General features: G+C 58.1%; 2 protein-coding genes across 6 annotated transcripts in view; one reads left to right on the forward strand and one right to left on the reverse strand.

Annotated features, from left to right (window-relative positions):
• Positions 1-15,958, reverse strand: ZMYM3 (zinc finger MYM-type containing 3). 5 transcript variants are annotated; one of them, XM_073885857.1, is made up of 25 exons: positions 15,826-15,958; positions 13,248-13,933; positions 12,209-12,252; positions 11,811-11,877; positions 11,068-11,362; positions 10,663-10,840; positions 10,092-10,310; positions 9,647-9,797; positions 9,236-9,351; positions 8,977-9,063; positions 8,699-8,849; positions 8,259-8,431; positions 7,958-8,123; positions 6,984-7,081; positions 6,738-6,900; positions 6,407-6,519; positions 6,086-6,260; positions 5,755-5,901; positions 5,169-5,272; positions 4,679-4,847; positions 4,195-4,346; positions 3,668-3,782; positions 2,522-2,776; positions 1,594-1,711; positions 1-1,469 (listed from the first exon to the last, which is right to left on the reverse strand). In XM_073885857.1, exons 1-25 carry the CDS (start codon positions 15,951-15,953, stop codon positions 1,277-1,279), a joined length of 4,263 nt encoding a protein of 1,420 aa, XP_073741958.1. In that variant the 5' UTR covers positions 15,954-15,958; the 3' UTR covers positions 1-1,276. The 5 variants fall into 5 exon arrangements, with proteins under 5 accessions (XP_073741958.1, XP_073741957.1, XP_073741959.1 ...); XM_073885856.1 differs by having other exon boundaries at positions 11,811-11,883; positions 15,826-15,957; XM_073885858.1 differs by lacking the exon at positions 15,826-15,958 and adding an exon at positions 15,584-15,722 and having other exon boundaries at positions 11,811-11,883.
• NONO (non-POU domain containing octamer binding) overlaps positions 15,627-16,663 on the forward strand; it is a 26,096-nt gene continuing 25,059 nt past the window's right edge. The window contains exon 1 of the mRNA XM_073885859.1: positions 15,627-15,752. Coding sequence (XP_073741960.1) covers positions 15,696-15,752 — 57 coding nt within the window. The 5' untranslated portion in view covers positions 15,627-15,695. The remainder of the gene's footprint in view (positions 15,753-16,663) is intronic.

Raw genomic sequence — 16,663 nt, forward strand, 5'->3', positions numbered from 1 at the left:
ACAATTTTAATTCTTTATTTGAAACAAACAATTCCAGAGACAGAAGGTTAGTCGTGACAACAGCTTCTCACTACAACACAAGGGTGGGCATGGCTCACTGAAGGGACAGGCCAGGCGCCTCAGAACAATATATACAATTTAAACAGTGGCTAAACTGGTGACAGTTATAAAAACACAAAAAGGAGGCTGGGGAACAGCAAAGCCAACAGGGAAAGAACTGGGTAACCCCCTTTGCTGGACACTAATAGTTTTCTGGAACTACAAAAGCAAGACGGGGAAGAGAGATGTCGGCAGCGGGGGCGGGACCCCTGCCCACAGCTCCTCACCTATCCTTTGACCACAGAACCCATCCTGCACGACCCAGGGCCCCCACAGGCTTGGCCTAGCTCTTATGATGGGGGAAGAACAAGAGTGGGGAACCCAGCCCCAGTCCAAGTCAGAAGGTAGTTTTTTTGCCTTGGGAAACTCTGTCCATTGAACTAAAGGGAGGCAGTTACAGAAGGGGGCTAAGCATGTTGACACCATGGCTCACGCCAACCTAAGATGGCAGAGAGAAACAAACACGTAAACCAAGGGGACAGGAGTCAGCTCCCCATACTTAAGAGTCATCCTCTGCCTTTGAGGGAAAGAAAGCGTTTGGGAGTTTTTAAACGTGCAGCACCAGGGGTCGGTGCTTGCAGGGATGGGGAGGGGAAATACAGTGAGTGGCGAGGGGGTTCCAACCACCAGTTATTTCATGGGAGGGGAGGAGCATCTAAGTTCCGTGTTGTAGGTAGATGGTCCCCTCATTACTTTCAGATCTTTCGTATAAGACCCTTTAGCATGATACCGGGGAAGGGTAGAGAAGGGAGTGGGTGCAGGGCAGAGAAGGCAGCTGGGTTTTTTCCCTTGGCCGAACCTAGGAACAGGGAGCTTTACCTATGCGGGATGGGTCGGGAAACCCAAAGCCAACAGGATCACCAGAGCTATGAACACTCCATCCAGAGTCTGGCCCCAAGGGAAGGGGTTTACTCTGAAGCATAAAGAAAGTGGCCTCGCTGGGTTTTGCCCATCACGGGGAGCCCAGCCCCTGCGGAGAGAGGACTGGGACCCTGGGGTCGTCAAGTGGTAATGGAAGAAGGTAAAAAGCCAGGGGTTCCTAGGGAAGGCAGGGGATGAAGGAGGGCAGTCGGGGCCCTTCAGAATGAGTAGCATTGGTTCCCGGGCCAGGCGCCCTGCGGGACGCGGCCCCAGGCCAGGTATTGGTGTGAGAGATGGACACGGACAGCACACGGGCTCAGTCCAGGTCTTCCTCCCCAGGACGACCCAGCTCCTCGTAAATCTCACGCACGGCCAGAATGCGATTGAGCATACTCTCCAACATGCTACGGTCCATGGGGATGACAGAATACCAGAGAGGGGACTCCGCGATGCAGGACCGCTCAGGTTGCAGGTAGAAGACATCGTTGCGAGTCCGGAGGCTTTCGGGACTGCGATGGTAGGGAGTGGGGCGGGGGGGGGGGGAGGTGGGGGAAGGACAGAGATCAGTACCAGGGCGAAGTAGACCCCTGGGGTCTCCATGCTAATGTCATTCCTGCAAACCCTCCAACTCACCATTTGGAGAGATAGAATTCATAGAACTTGACTGGGCAGCGGAGGGGATTCATGCGGTTCTCACGCTGCTCTAAGATGGGGGCTTCGTCTTCTCTCTTCCGTTTCCCAGGCCCCGTGTCTGCGGAGGAGGCAAATGACCCAGTCATTAAAAAGCACAGTGGGGATGAACCACCTCCAAGAGCGCACGGTCCAGGGCACAGAAGGCCTCGGGATGCCAAATACAGTCTCATAGAGAAATAAAGGCAGAAGAAGAGTCGGTCAGTCTCCCCACACCAAGCAAACGTCCTGTTGTGGGGGGGGGTCACTCTGCAGGCCTCCCTGGTTCTCACCGCCAAAGCCTCTCTTTATAATCTCCCCCAAATTGATTTCCTGAAGAAATAATCTCAGAAATGATGCACACATGCTCACAAAACAGGCCCGACTCTGCAAGGCTGGGCTGGCCTTCTGGGACAGAGAAACAGCCATGGTCCTGGCCCTGGGGACAGGAGTCCAGGGGGAGGCTCGGGTCCAGAGCAGCGACCTTGGGAACTGCACTCAGATGGGACGGGACTCCAGGGCCAGAGTGGAAACCAAGGTGTGTCTTCCGTCACACCCAATAGCAAAGAGCCAGGGAAAGCCTCTGAGCCATGCCATCAATTCTCCCGCACAGCCAAACACACCCAACGGCTTCCTACCTGTCCGCCCCCACCTAAGAAAAGGAAATTGCCTTGAAATGAGCAAAGTCAGACACAGGCAGCCGAGTGACCTCCTATGGATGCAAAAGCCACTGCCCAGCAGATCGCGGGGCTGGCTGTTGGCACCTGCTCTGCCAACGCGGGAATGGAAGGGCAGGGAAGCAGAGGAGAGGGGGCCAAGCCGGCGGTGATGGCGGGGTGCCGAAGGGGCGAGCAGAGAGGGGGAAAGATAAAGGAGGGGGGCAGCCTCGTACCTCGCCCTTTTCTCTGGCGGACTGGGGCATAGTAGCGGATGCTCACCACCTTGGTGGTGCCCCGAGGGGTGGTACACTTGCGGGACTGCCGCACCACGTTGGTGAAGGAGAGCTGCATGTGCTCCTCGGCTGTCTGTAGCCCAAAAAACTTAGTGTTGAAGAACATGAGGGTGTTGAGGAGGACAAAGGGCGAGTAGACCCCCAGCTGCTTACACTCCCAGAGGTGCTCTTCCTCCACCCGGGAGAACACCGTATCTGCAACGGTCAAGGGAGAGAGGCCAGTCAGAGGTGATCGCCCGCCCACACCCGACCGCCTCTGACCCCAGATATCCCGCTCACAAGCATTTCCCACGCCGTCCCGTTCAGGGAAGTGGCCACTGCAGATCAAACCCTCATATTCTGCTAGAGTAGATGGTGGAACTGAGTGTTTGTTTTTTTTTTTAAGTAGACTGCACGCCCAGCGTGGAGCCCAATGAGGGACTTGAACTCACGACCCTGAGATAAGACCTGAGCTGAGATCAAGAGTCATTCACTAGGGGGTAGGGGTGCGCCTGGGTGGCTCAGCCGGTTAGGCATCGGGTCATGATCCCAGGGTCCTGGGATCGAGCCCCGCAGTGGGCTCCCTGCTCAGCGGGGAATCTGGTTCTCTCTCTCTCTCTCTCTCCCTCTGCCCCCCCCCCCCATTCTCTTCCCCCCCCCCCCCCCCCCCCCCCCCCCCCTTAATAAGTAAATAAAATCTTAAAAAAAAGAGTCAGACACCTAACTGACTGAGCCACCCAGGCGCCCTGAACTGGATTTTTTTTATGGTTTCCACCTGCATTTGGAGCATCTCTCGCCACCCTCAAGTTACAAGCAGGCAGATGTAAACCTCAGGGAGCCCCACGATGTCTTCTTTTCTTTCCACTTTTACCAACTAAACCCACGCCACCTTTCTCAGACCCAGAGACAGCCTGTCAGACCTAAGTCAGGTTCAAGGACAGGGGGCCCTGGCTCCTCTAGCTCTGAACCCTGAGGCCCCCAGGTCCGTAACTCCTGCCCTCTGAGCCTTTGTGAAGAGTGGCAGACCAAAGAGCCCAGGACTCTTGGAACGGCATATTTAAAGACTAGAGGAAAGGACAGAGGGCTTGCTAAGTCCCTGTCCCTTACTGTTGGGGAGGAGCGTTGGCTGCCAGGTACTCAGAGACTTGTTGAGTTCTTGAACAAAAGTCAGATAGTAAAGGTCCGTGAAGATGTTCACCATTCGGTTATTTTCCAGCAGGTACTGAGGAAAGAAAACCAAACGCACATTAAAAAGCTAGACTCTAGGTTCTAGAGGAAAGACACGATGCCGAAGGCCCCAGGCATGGCGACCTTGGTAAGGAGAAGGCAGTGGGAAATGGCTGCTGGGTTATGTGACCCAGGGTGCTCTTCCCCAGGGATGCCCACCACTCTTGAGGTCTCGTCACAGAACGCACAGCCCACCTCTCCCAGTGGGAACTTACCATCCCCCCACCGCTCAAGGAACCCAGCTCCACCCATCCTTCCCTTCCTAGAACGGGTCTGAGGATCACCAAGGAGACCTGCTCAGGGTAGGAGACAGAGTGAGGAACAGGGAGTGGGACAGGACCATTTCTGGTGGGGCGCTGCCTGCTCTGTCGAGGGTGATGGCAAGTGAGGCAGCGTGCAAGGGGTACCTGTTGGATGCCAAGACACAGATAGTAGATACTGTCGGGTTCGTATCGTTCCCCGTTGGGTCGAGTGATTTCTCTCACAAACTGGGCCAGGCCATAGTTGAGTTCGGCGGCTGAGCAGGCCAGGATATCCTCTTTGATGCGCATCGGTTTGGCTGCAGGGATATGCAGCAGAGGTGGATGGGATTAAGAACGCTCCACATGGAGAATTTCATTTCAGTCCATCGTTAATCCCTCCATCCCTCAGTCGCATCCAGCTCCAACACAAACCCACCCATTGCAAAAAAAAAAAAAAAGCCCTCAGCCATGAAACCTAGGCAGCCCCTCCCCATCTTCACAGGACACCCTTCGGTGACCACAGCCTTATCAGTCCTAGACACCCTCACGTCCTCGGCCGGATCACAGCCCCGGCCCCCTCCCTCCTCCTCTCCCTCTCCCCCCTCTCCTCCCTATAGGGTCCCCTCCCCCCCCCCCCCCCCCCACTTACGGCCAAAACGCAGCTCATCCCCCTTGCTCGTTTCTCCATTGGCGTATTTTGACTGCACCCAGCACTTCCAAGCATTGACACCGTACGAATAGTTAAGCCCAGTACAGCTAGGCTGGCTGCTCATGGAGTCCCGGGAACAGCTCTCGGAAAGCACCAGCCGCTTTTGACCCTGGAGGGGGAGAGGAAGGAGAGGCGTGGCTGGGGCAAGGCCAGGGGCACCATGGAAGCTAGTTGGGATAGTGTTGACCACCGCGGAACGAGGGGACTGACATCAGAACACGGCAAGCTTCCAGAGCACAGAGCCCCAGAAACAGCCCTGACGAGCTCGTGAACCGGGGAGAGAGAAATCTGGCTGTTTCTCGGCACTCACAATGGTAGAGAAAGGAGGGCAAGGGACGTCACGCTAAGGCTGCTGGCTTGGCTACGAGAGCCTTCCCCGAGTTCTCTGGGCCCCCTCCCTCTGCTGTGGATTCAGCACCCCAGCCCTCACCTTCCTCATGGTGCGGGGAAGGTCTTGTTCAGCAGACACGTCCTCGGGTCCTACCAGACCGCAATCAAAGAGGAAGTCTACACTGGGGTTAATGTCCAAAGGATCTGTTAAGAGTGGAAAGGAAGAAGAAATCAAGGTTTTAAGATCTCAACCTGGTAGTGCTCCCACCCTTCGCCTCCTACTTGCCCACTTGCCCGGAGATGAGCCTCCCACACAGCTTCACCGTACGCAACAGGAACCAGCAAAGCTATACCAGGAACACACTCAGAGGCACACAGACACCAAAACTCACAACGATGCGAATGTTCGTAGCACTACGGAACTGCGTACTTAAACGTGGGTAAGATGGTAAATCTCAGGTCATGTGTTTTGCCACGATTAGAAAAACAAGCAAGACACAACTGTAAAATAGCGTGCCTGTCCCAGTATCTCTGGCACTGATCCCTGCGTGAGCCTTCTGTCATGGGGTCACAAGGAGCACTGGTTAGGGTCATGCTTAGGTCACGAGGGTCACTCCTCCCCTGATGGCACCTTCAGCTCCTCAATGGCTCCTGTACTCCCTGGACACGCTTCACATCCTACTCACTCTTGGGGAAGTCGGCCTCCAAATCTTGCCCGGGCTCATCCAGGACATTGGCCATCTTGACGGCCATGGCCAGGACGTCATCTCTTGCTGGCCCGAACAGGTCACAGTCTTCCAGAAGCCCCTCTGCACTCTGGTTGCTCACAAGATCTGGGAGGCAGAGAAGGGGGCTTGGTCACTGCAGCTCCTGCCTAGCGCCCTCACGGGCCCTCAGGGGCCGACCCCAGCTACTCCCCAGTCCTGCTGAGGCACCAAGGTCACCACGCTCCGCCCCCTGAGGCCGAGACAGACAGGTCGCACCCTGTGTCCCTCAACACCGCTGTCCATGGCATACCACAAAGGTCAGATGAGGCCTTGTCTAACTCCTCAGCCTCTGCAATCATTTCTGCCATAGCCAGGATGTCGGCTTCCAAGGGGTTGGAAGGGATCTTCACCTTCAGCTCCTCAATGGTCTCCACAATCTTGTCTGTGCTCTCCAAGGTGGTGGGCAGGAACATGGGCACAGGCACCTGGAGGCACAAATCCCAGCTAGACACCAAGAAGCGCAGCAGCGAGGAAGAGGGACGGCTGGTGAGAGGGAGGTGGGGGGGCGGGGGGGGTGTCTCAGTCCTGAGAGGGTAGAGGAGACTGCGGCAGGAAGGGCTGGGAAACTCACCGGGATGGGCATGGAGAAAGGCACCGGAACTTTCTGGCAGTACAGATGCATAGGCACTGGCACAAAGATGGGCACTGGGATGGGCAGCACGATCACCTGTGGCTTCCACTCTTCTGCCAACGAGAAAGGGGTCTTCTCAGAGCCCCCGCTAGATCGGTCACATCCAGCCCGGGGCCGCACGCTCGGTGTCACAAACCTGCCCTTGCACCAAAGGCTGAGAGACAACTCTATGGTTCCAGAACCACCAGATGCATGATACCTCTGCCGCCTAAAAAAACCCCTGGTCCAGCTCCCAAGCACAGGGCTGGGATGTCTAGGTACCCTGGCTCACCTGTTTGGCTCCCTTTGGACTTCATCTCCACCTTACAGGAGACCCCCCGATTCTGCATCAGTGGTTTACACATGGCAGCTTTGTTTTTGCGGGGTGTTGCTGGGGGCGGTGGGGGTGGAGGCGGGGTGGAAGCGGTGGGAGCCGATCGGGTCTTTGCAGGGATCTGCAGAGACGAAGGAACGTTAAGGCCGCCAACTTACCAGACCCCCTTCGGAGGCCATCCACCCCCTCAGCTTCGGCCCTGACCTTGCCCAGATTCCCATTTTCCTCTGGGGTCTTCACTGTATTGCTGTTCTCCACTTTGGTTTGAGACGGTGTCTGGGGCTTTGACTCAGGAGACTGACCTAGAGATCAAAACAAGTGAATGCTCTCATCTGAGGAACCTGCTCTTCCATTTTCCTCGTCCCCGTCCCAGGAGAGCTCCGTTAAGAGGTGCGCTAAATGCAAATGGGATACCTAGACTCTCCCCTCCTCGCCACCCCAGATCTAGTCTTCTCTAGGCCCCAGTGACAGGGGCCAAGAAGATTCCTTGCTCCTGGCTGCCAAGAAGATCAGAAATTCTTGGGGAACCCACATTTTGAGACCTTCCGTGCAGATGGCCCTCAGAAGCCTGGGACCCCCTGAAGCAGTGGAGGGGCTAAGATAACATTCTAGAAACAATACTCTTCAGTCTCACTAAAGGTAGGGCTTATGCTGACACTTCCGTCTCTCAGAAAACTAAACTCAGGGGCACCTGGGTGGCTCAGTCAGTTAAGCATCTGCTTTAGCTCGGGTCGTGGTCTCCCAGGGCCCTGGGATTGAGTCCCACATCGGGCTCCCAGCTCAGTGGGGCGTCTGCTTCTCCCTCTCCCTTTGTCCCTCACCTCTGCTCGTGTGCGTTCTCTCTCAATCAAATAAATAAACTAATAAATTAAAAAAAAGAAAAGAACGTTAACCACAGCCCCCACAGGCCCCATCCCACCTGGGTTGGTGCCTATTCCCTAAAAACACGTCCTCGATACAGACCCAGGAGACTCAAACTCTCAGAACCTTTAAACAAGGCTCCCCCTAGTACCCACACGGTCCAGAGGCTGCAAGGGAACACGGCACCAGGAGCTCTGGCCAAGGATGAGGTGAAAGCCAGAGCAGGAGAAGAGAGGGGCTGGGCCCAGGGAGAGAAGAGTCTGGGCCGGTTCTACCGGAGTAGCCACCCCCACCCCCACCCCCGGCCCGGGACTCACTGTTCAGGAGGCTCTCAGGCCCACTCTGGGTATCCAGGTTGGGTTGGTTCTGCTGGCTATAAAAGCGCAATAGACACTGCTGGTTGCAGAAATGACGGATCTGCCCGCGCCAGTGGATGGTCTCCAGCAGCTTCCCCTGGCGCTTACAGGCGTGGCACCGGGCAGCCTGAGGGTGTCGACAGGATGGTCAGCCCCGCCTCCCTACAAACGTGCTGGGCCCTTTGCCCCCCGGCCCCCCGCCCCTGGGAGAAGCCCTCTGTGCTGCCTCCCCTCCCCCTCCCGGATGCGCTGCGCCCCTCACCTTGCAGTACCACAGCAGGTACTTGCTCTTGCAGTCCTCGCTGCAGAAGTCCCAGGTGCTGCCGTCCAGCTGCTCGGTGACCCCACGCTGGCAGGTCTGGGAGCAGTACGTACAAGTGATACAGCACAACCCCAGCTTCTTGGTGAAGTCCTGTTTGTAGAGCAGCACACAGCCTGGGGAGAGGGCAAGAGGGAAGAGTCCAGGGACACAGACATGGCCACGGGGGGCGGCAAGAGCTGACCTTTCCAAGGGGGTCCGAGTAAAAGCCCCAACAGCCTCTGGGGCCTGAAGCCTTGGGATGCACGGATGCACGGATGCACGGAAGGGAGGAGCCGGAGGCCCTCGGCCCACAGGCCCCACTGCGAGTCCTCCTCCCTTCCCTGCCAGCCCCTTGGGGGCTGCGAGGTACAGGGCCTCCTGCCCCGTCGTCGCCTCCTCACCTTCGCTGCAGAAGCTCTTCTCCACCCCGCTGAATCGAAGTTTCTCGTGCAGGAGCTTCTCTTGCCGGCAGTGCTCACACTGGGACACCACCCCGCGAAGCCGCTTGAAGTCCTCACAGCAGTCCCGGCAGCAGAACTGGAACACCTGGTCCTGAGATGAGGGCACAGGGTGGGGGAGGACAGAGCTGTGACATCCGGCCGTGGCCGGAGCCCTTGAGGCGGCCATCCGGCCGGCCGGGGTCCTGTGGCAGGGCGGCGGTGGGGCGCGGGGGTCTTACCTGCCAGTCCAAGACCTCAGGCTTGCCACTGAAGAGGCTGTGGCAGTAGTGACAGCTCAGGTGAATGCCCCCCTCAGGGCTTGTGCGCTGAAGGGAAGGAAGACAAGTAAGGGAGGTGCGTGGCGGCGGCAGTGGTGGGGGGCGGGGGGGAGTCGGGCTCGTTCTTGGCTCGGGGGCCCGGGGCCTACCTACCCCAACTCTCGTACCCTCTCTCTGTCACCACACCCTTCTTTAATCCCTGGTCCAGGGTTTGGAGTACCTGGAACTTGGTCCAGCAGCTGGGGCTGCAGAATTGGTAGACTGTGCGATCAACCTTGTTGTAGTAACAGGGGTCAGAGAGGCTGCGGCGGCAGAAGCTGCAGGGTCGGGGAGGGCCTGGGGCACAGAGAGAAAGGGAGAGAGAGAGAAAGAGACCGAGAGAGACCGAGAGAGACCGAGAGAGACAGAGAGAGACCGAGAGAGAAAGAGAGAGAAAGAAAGAGAGAGAGAGAGAGAGAGAGAGCACAGAGAAGGTGTAAGGCAGTGCAGAGACGGAACAGGAAACCCATGGGAAGATGGAAAGATGTAGCCGGGGCTGAGGTCGGGCGGCAGGGATTACTTTAGAAGAGGGGAGTACGGGAGGTAGAAGGAAGGCCAGCAGGGGTCTCAGAGAAGAGGGCTTTGCACCTACCAGTGAGCCCTGCCTGCTTCACTTTGTAAGAGGTGGTACAGCACAGGGAACAGAACAAGCTGGTCTTGCCATTACGATCCACATGTGATAGCATCTCAAAGTTCTTACACAGGGTCTTGCACCAGACACAGGGGTACACACGTGTGTTTTTCTGTGAGGATGGGGAAGGAGAGGCTGAGGCTGGATTTGTCCCTTCATTTTTATTTGTTAAATTTTTTAAAACATGAAAGGTTTCAGGCATACAAAAAAAGTATAGATGATGATATAACAAAGACCTGTGTATCCGCCAGCCAGCTTCAAAAATAAAACATAACAGATACAATTGAAACCCCCTTTATTCGCTTTATTCCTCCCAACCCTCGACCCCGTCAGGCACCTTTATTCGTCACCCAGGAACCGCAACCCCCTTCCACAGCCCTCTAATGCACTACTCCCTCGGCCCCACCTTCTTGTACGCCCCCAAGCAGGTTGTGTTGCAGAACCGCTTTTGTTGGCCCTCGTGGAAGAGGAGCTCAGGGCCGGGGCTCCCGGTCTTGGTGTAGATGTAAGCCCCGCACTGGTCACAACAGTTGGTTTTCAGTCCCTTGTTGGCCCGGAATTTGGAGAAGCACGAATCACTGCAGAGCCGGTGCACCACGCTGCCGTTGCTGACCTCGTGCAGGACCTGCCGTGACACACACGCACACCCTGAGCCAGGGCCTGGGCACCACCACCCACCCCGGAGCAAGGACAGCCCGCCCCACCTCACCCTAGACCTTCACAGCGGACAGTGGGCCCGGGGACCCCCCAACCTGCACATCGGGCTGCCGACTTGATGGTGAGGTCCCGGGAGGCAAGGAAGGCCGGCTGCGTACATCCTGGAGAAGCTCTATCCTTGAATACGCTCCCTCACGATGGCTGCCTCTCCTTCCCCACTCCCCTCTTCCACAGGGCCTGGCCCCTGCAGCCCCAGGAACGCAGGGGCAGCTCCGGGCTGGCCAGGCTCTGCAAATCTGGCCCCCATCGAGCTTCCTCACCTCTCCGGTCTTCTGGCATATGCTGCAGCGAGTGGCATCGGCGGGATCCCCGGACTGGGGGATTGGGCGCTGCTGCTGGGCCTCGTACAGGGAGAGACAGACGGACGTGCAGAACTCATGGAAGGAGCCTCCTGAACCAGTCTGGGCCACAACCGAGTCCTTGGTGTTCCAGATCTCCCTGGAGGGGGGTGGGGGGGGACGGGTTTGGATATTCACCCGGCACTACCCTCTCCTTTCGCCAGCTCCCACCCCCTCTCCTCGGGGACCAATGACCACGGGCCCCCTCCCTCACCTGCCTCGCTGCCAGGCCCGCTCGGCTACGTTCTTGCCAACATAGTCCCTGTCTCAGCCATTATTCCCGGGCCTGCTCCCTGCCCTCCCCGCACCTGGGGAACCTTCACGTACTTCTTGCAGAAGGTACAGGTCTTTTTGCCCGAAGGCTTCTTAGAGAAAGTGGTGAGACAGGACGAAGAGCAGAAGAGCTGGGGCAGCCCCTTGCGCTGGTAGGCAGTCTGCCCCTTCTGCAGTGGCGTCCGGCAATGCGCACAGGTCATCTTGGCGCCGACTGCAGAGCGCCCAGCCCTTTGGGCCACGCTCGAGCGGAGGGACATGCGAGGGGACCGCCGGGGCCGGAATGGCACAAAGTCCTCATCATTGGGGTCATCTACCATGGCATCAGAATCCTCATCTGACACTGGAACTGAGGACGTGGGGAGAGGGGCAGTGAGCAGAGGCTACCGGACCGGACCTAGTCTCCAGCCATCCTCTGACGGCACAGGGAGCTCAGCAGATACTGGATCCCCCCCCCCGGGGGGGAGGGGGGAACCCTTCCCCCTGGTTCCTGCCTTTCCACCCCCACCCCCAGTACACTGGTATCTTAAGCCCCTGGTGTCACTCCCCCTTAGTCACTCCATAATCTCCTAGGGAGGGCTCCAAGTGAGAAGACTCAGGACAGGGATGGCACAGCTGAAACAGGAAACTCCTTTCTCACTGCTGTTGTTTTCCATTTCCCCCACTGCCCCTGGTTCCCATGCCAACCCACAGCAGAGATAGGCACTTCACACTCTGCGGGGCGCAGCTCTGCAGGAGCCGGTTGATCCGTGGCCCGCCACATCCCACTCGGTCACACTTCCTCAAGTCCTACTCACTGCTCTCAGTGGAATCCACAACCTCAGGTTTGGGAGGCTCTACTCTTCTAACGCGCTCGCTTCTCTTCTGTACCTTGGAAACAGGGAAGGGAGGAAAGCTGACACCAGGGGCAGGCTAAAGGGCCTGCCGCACTAGTGCAGGGTGTGGGGGGGGGGGGGGAACAGAGACAGGGGGGGGAAGGGAGAGTAGGGACCCTTGGCCCAGCCCTTAGGAGGAGGGAAAAAAAGGGGGCTGGACTTTCTCCTTAAGAAGCAGGAGACACAAGAGCTCCCTCCCTCCTCCTAACTCTCCTCACACACACCCTCCACAGAACAACATCTGGGAGGGAAAATGAAGGGTCCGTCCTTCCCAGAGCTATAGGGGGAACCAGACTCCTTCCAATCCCCTCCCCCCTCACCCTCTCAGGCGGCTTCTCACTCGCCTTCCCAGTCAGGCCATCTCCTGCAAAGGAAGCATAAAACAGCCTAAATCTTGCGCTTGCCCTCACCGCCCCCTCCCTGGCCCAACCTCCGCCTCCATTCCTGGGGAAGGACTTACTCAAAACTGAAAGGGAAAACTCAAGTGCCTGTGGCTTCTTGGGGCCCCTGGCAGGGTTACCTCGGGCTCTGCACTAAGGGGGCCAGCTATTCTCCATTAAAAACAAACAAACAAACAAACAAACAAAACCCTAGCCTTCCCACCAGCTTCTGTCCCAATCGTTGGGAGTTAAGGAAATGCAGGTAACACACGCCTTTCATCAGAGGACTTAAGAGTTCACTAACCAAACCAAACGCAACCACCCAAAGGTAGCAAGGGGAAAAGGAAGCATTAACATGTGGATAGGTTCCCCTGGACTCAGGTGGTTATATAAGCCCCAAGACCCTGGGCACAAGCTGGGAGAGGCAGAACAGGGGAGAAAGGAGAGCCTCTCAGGCCCAGGCTGTCCCTCCCCTATCAGAGACACAATTCCAGGCCCTGCATTTCTACCATTCCCCCGAAATCACTATGCTTGTTGGCGGCTCCAGGACCCAGTTATCATTCATCAAACCCAGAGACCCCACTCTCTTCTGGAACAAAATAGCTGGAAACATCTTAGCACCAAGAAGCCCGGCATCCTCTCCAAATTCTGAAGGAAGGACCCGGGCACCAACAGCCCACTGGGGTAAGAAAAAGGGAACCTCCCCCAACAAATCCACTCTTCCCAACCCACCCCCTGAAACCTCACCCCTATTCCTCTCCCACAGCCACTGAGCTGCCTCCCTACCCCTACTTTCCTTCATCTTCGCCACACCCCCCAACTCCTCCCTTCCAAACTCCCAACTCCTTCTCTATACCTCCCTACTCTCATCTCTCCACCCCCCCTCCTCCTCCCCTACGTCTTCCCCAAACACACAACCACCCCTCCTTACCCCTACCCTCTCGCCATCCTGGACTCTCCAGCTGATTAGGCAACCTACCTGGCAAGGAAGGGTGTGCAGGAGGGCTAGGGCCCCCAGGTTTGGTCTGAGAACTGTTGATTCCATCCCCCAGAGTCTCTCCCACTGAAGGGCTGGGGGGACCATTTGGGCTCTGTGGCTGCCCTTGGGGAAGCTCCTCCTCCTGCCCAGGGGAGCCCCTTCTCCCTGTAGCTATGTTGGTGGTCTCCTCCTCTTCAATATGGGGGGACTGCAGTGTTATCGGCGAATCTGGAGCCAACGGCTCTAGTAGCCCCTCCGGTGAAGAGGGATTTGCCCCAGCCCCTGGCTCAGGTGGTACCACCTCAGGGGTCTGGCCCCCTGGTCCAGGCTCTAGGGTCTGATCTCCTGCATCCCATGCAAGGGTCCCCTCAGGACCATGGTCCACCTCTGGGGGGGAGGGGGCTTTATAGAGCAGCCCCCCCAGCCCCAGCAGCTCAGTGGCTCCATCCAGGACTCCAGGGTCTTTTTCCAGGCCAGCAGGGGTATCAAGCAGGTCCAGGGCTCCTGAGGATGGAGAAGGGCCAGGGGGTGCCCATCCTCGAGTTGGGGCAGTCTGGGATTCCAGTAGGTCCTCTCCAAATTCCATGTCTACTGGAAGGTCTCCAGCCAGGGGCTTCTCTGGCAGGGTCAATGGGTCAAACGGACTGGGGAAATCACTGGGGTCCATGAGGATGACTGGATATGGGCTGTAGATTAGGGGTAGAAGAGGGGGCAGAAGAGGTGGTCTTCGCCAGAATTCCTTCTTATATAGGTTCTGGGACACACCCCATCATCCACTTGGATTTCTCCTGAACAGCCCCCACCACAACCGACAAGCATTTCCACCGGCTTTGGTCCGAATGACCACTTTCCCCCCCCCCCCCCCCCCCCCCCCCCCCCCCTCCCCCCCGCCGCTTGCGCCCAGACCCCCTCCCCCCCCCCCCCCCCCGTACAGCGCCCCCTGTGGGGAGAGGCGTTCCCCGCCCTGGCCCTGTGCCCACACTCGCCAGGCAGTCCGTCGTTCCACCCTCCCGCCTGCCCCCGCCACCCCACTGCAACTCCCAGTTCCCCTCCCCCCTTACCTTTCACCCCCCCCAACTCGGGCTGAACGCCCCCTCAGAGTCTCCTAGGGCCGTTGCCACCAAGAGCCTTTCCCACCCCCGCGGTCTCAGTTCCTATCCCCTCCCCTCTCTCCTGGAGCCCCCCAGCTCCCCAGTCTTTACCCACCCTGTCTGGCCCCACCCCCCCTCCCCGCGTTGCAAGGTCCTCCCTCAGCCCTTCCTTCGCCCCCACAAACTACCCTTCCTAACCCCTCCCCCCAGTTACCTTTCAGGGTCGCCCACTTCCTCAGCCCCGTCCCCCCTTCCTATTGCTCCCCTAGTCCTCCTTCTCCTGTTGCCCACCCCCCACCTCAGGCATTTACAGGAAGACATTTTGGAGCTACGATCTCTCCTTAGACCCCCCCCCTTCCTGGCTACTGCGAGATCCCGCCTGCAGGTTCGGTTCGGCTTGATCAGGCCCGACCCCTACCTGCGGCAGGGTTAGTGTAACGGCTACAAGCCTAGAACTGCAGACAGCGACGGCCCCGCGCTCCTTCTCCACCTCCCTCCCTAGCAGCCGGGACAGGGGTCGCGGCCCCTTTAAATGGCAGCGCCGCTCACAGCGCCCAGCGCTCTGCACCAGGCGGGCGGGCGGCGCCAGCAACCAACCCCATTGGCTGGCTCGTGGAGGGGGCTCGCGAGACAGCGCCGGCCCCCGGCGCGAGACTCCCAGCCCAGTGGCCGCCTGGAAATTGCGGAGTGGAGCGTAGTCGTTGGGGATGGAGCTTGAGCCCCCGCCCGGGGCCCCGTTAGTTGAGGAGGAAAAGATAGCCTCTGGAGCTTTGAAGCCCGCCCTCGGGAAAGGCGGCACCCCCTCTCCACGGAATGGCCGAGTACACCAAACCCACAAAAAATAGATCTACGCACCTGCTTCTCTTACCTGGCTCAAGAGTCTTCTCCCCCTTCCCACCCCCCCCCCCCCCGTCACACCCGTGCCCGCCCTACCTCCTGGAGCCCACTCTACCCGTGATCCCCTCCTCTCATTCAAATGGTTCCCGGTCCCCTCCCCCTCCCCGTGTCTCTCTTCGCTTCCCACTCGTGTTCAACCCCCCAGCGTCCGCCCCCCCTCAACAGTCCCTACCTACGCCATGCAGCAGGCGCCTGCCAAGATTACCCTCCCCCCAACCCCACCTCTCCGGGGCCCGCCCCCTGGGCGACTGTTGGGGTAATGAGTGACAGCGGAGGGGGTGGGGGAGGCAGGGACCCAGCCCTCACGTGCCCCTCCTTCCCTTGTCTGCAGCCCTAGGCTCCCCTCACCATTCTGAATGTCATAGTTGTGGGGTGTCTTAAGCTTGGTCTCCAGCCACCCAAGGCGGGTTCAATGGCTTTGGCTCAGTGACAACGCCTATGCAGTAACCGTTACTGCCTGATGACCCCAAAACCAGGCCCTGCAAAGACACTCCCCCACTCCCTCAACGGTCTTAGGGTAAGTTCTGGGATCTTCTCCCTGAGTCTTCTGCAGGAGCTCCCTGCGTTCTCTCTTCAGTAGTTTTCCTCACCGAGACCGATAGCTCTGTTTCCTCCTTTCTCTCCCTGTGTCTCTCACTCCTTCCCTCCCTCCCTCCCTTTTTCTGTCCTTGTCTCTTTCTTCCTTCTCCCTCCCTCTCTCTCTCTCTCTGGCGCGCATTCTCTCTCTCTCTCTCTTTCTCTCTGCCGGTCTCTTTTTGTCTCAGTCTCTGTCTCTGTCTCTGCCTCTCGGATGCACGAGCACGCACGCGCGCGCACACACGCCCCCTCCCAACCCCCCACCCCCACCCCAACCCCGCTCCCGGACGGTCCTTAGCATGTGGGTGTGGCTGAGGTTGAAGCTTGAGAAGTGGGGGAGGGGGAGGGGGCACCAGCGTTAGGCCTACTGGTTTTAAAAAAAATATGTGTGCCAGGATCCTTTCTCAGTCCCCATTATAGTTAGAGCACTTTGCAGTCCCCGCCCCCTACTTTCCTCCTCCAACCCCTAAGGGCTGGAGAGCTTTTAGTATCCGAGATACTGGAGGAGGCTCAGGCCGGAGGGGAGTCCTGCCGCAGATTTAGGAACGTGTAGGTTTGGTGTCCAGTGCCTGCTCTAGCTTGCCTCTTTGCTCTGGGCCTTCCTTCCCACACTAAGCCTCTCCTAGCCTTGTAGTCCGAGGGAGTTTTATCCTCCCTTGTCTCATTCACTTTCCCAGAAACCTTAATCCTTCCTGGCTCCCCACATGGCCTTGAGATTATCTTTGCTCTCTCCTATTTTTCCCCTTCAGCTTTCCCAAACCCAGCTTCCTTTAGATCTTAACCGGTATTCTGTGTCCCTGTCCCCCACCTTCTGCTTATTTCCATGTCCCTTCCCTGTACCTCCCTTTGCAT

This window comes from Callorhinus ursinus, unplaced genomic scaffold (assembly GCF_003265705.2).
Source record: "Callorhinus ursinus isolate GAN/ISIS: 27379988/994484 unplaced genomic scaffold, GSC_fseal_2.0 scaffold66, whole genome shotgun sequence".
Lineage (NCBI taxonomy): Eukaryota > Metazoa > Chordata > Mammalia > Carnivora > Otariidae > Callorhinus > Callorhinus ursinus.

Coding starts and splice junctions, on each gene's coding strand:
- ZMYM3 (XM_073885856.1), bottom strand. CDS start 15,953: ATGCGCGCCAGAGAGAGAGAGAGAGGGAGGGAGAAGGAAGAAAGAGAC. Junction 13,934..15,825: donor AAACAGAGCTATCGGTCTCG/GTGAGGAAAACT, acceptor CCTAATCTACAG/CCCATATCCAGTCATCCTCA. Junction 8,432..8,698: donor GAAGAGCTTCTGCAGCGAAG/GTGAGGAGGCGA, acceptor CCCTCTCCCCAG/GCTGTGTGCTGCTCTACAAA.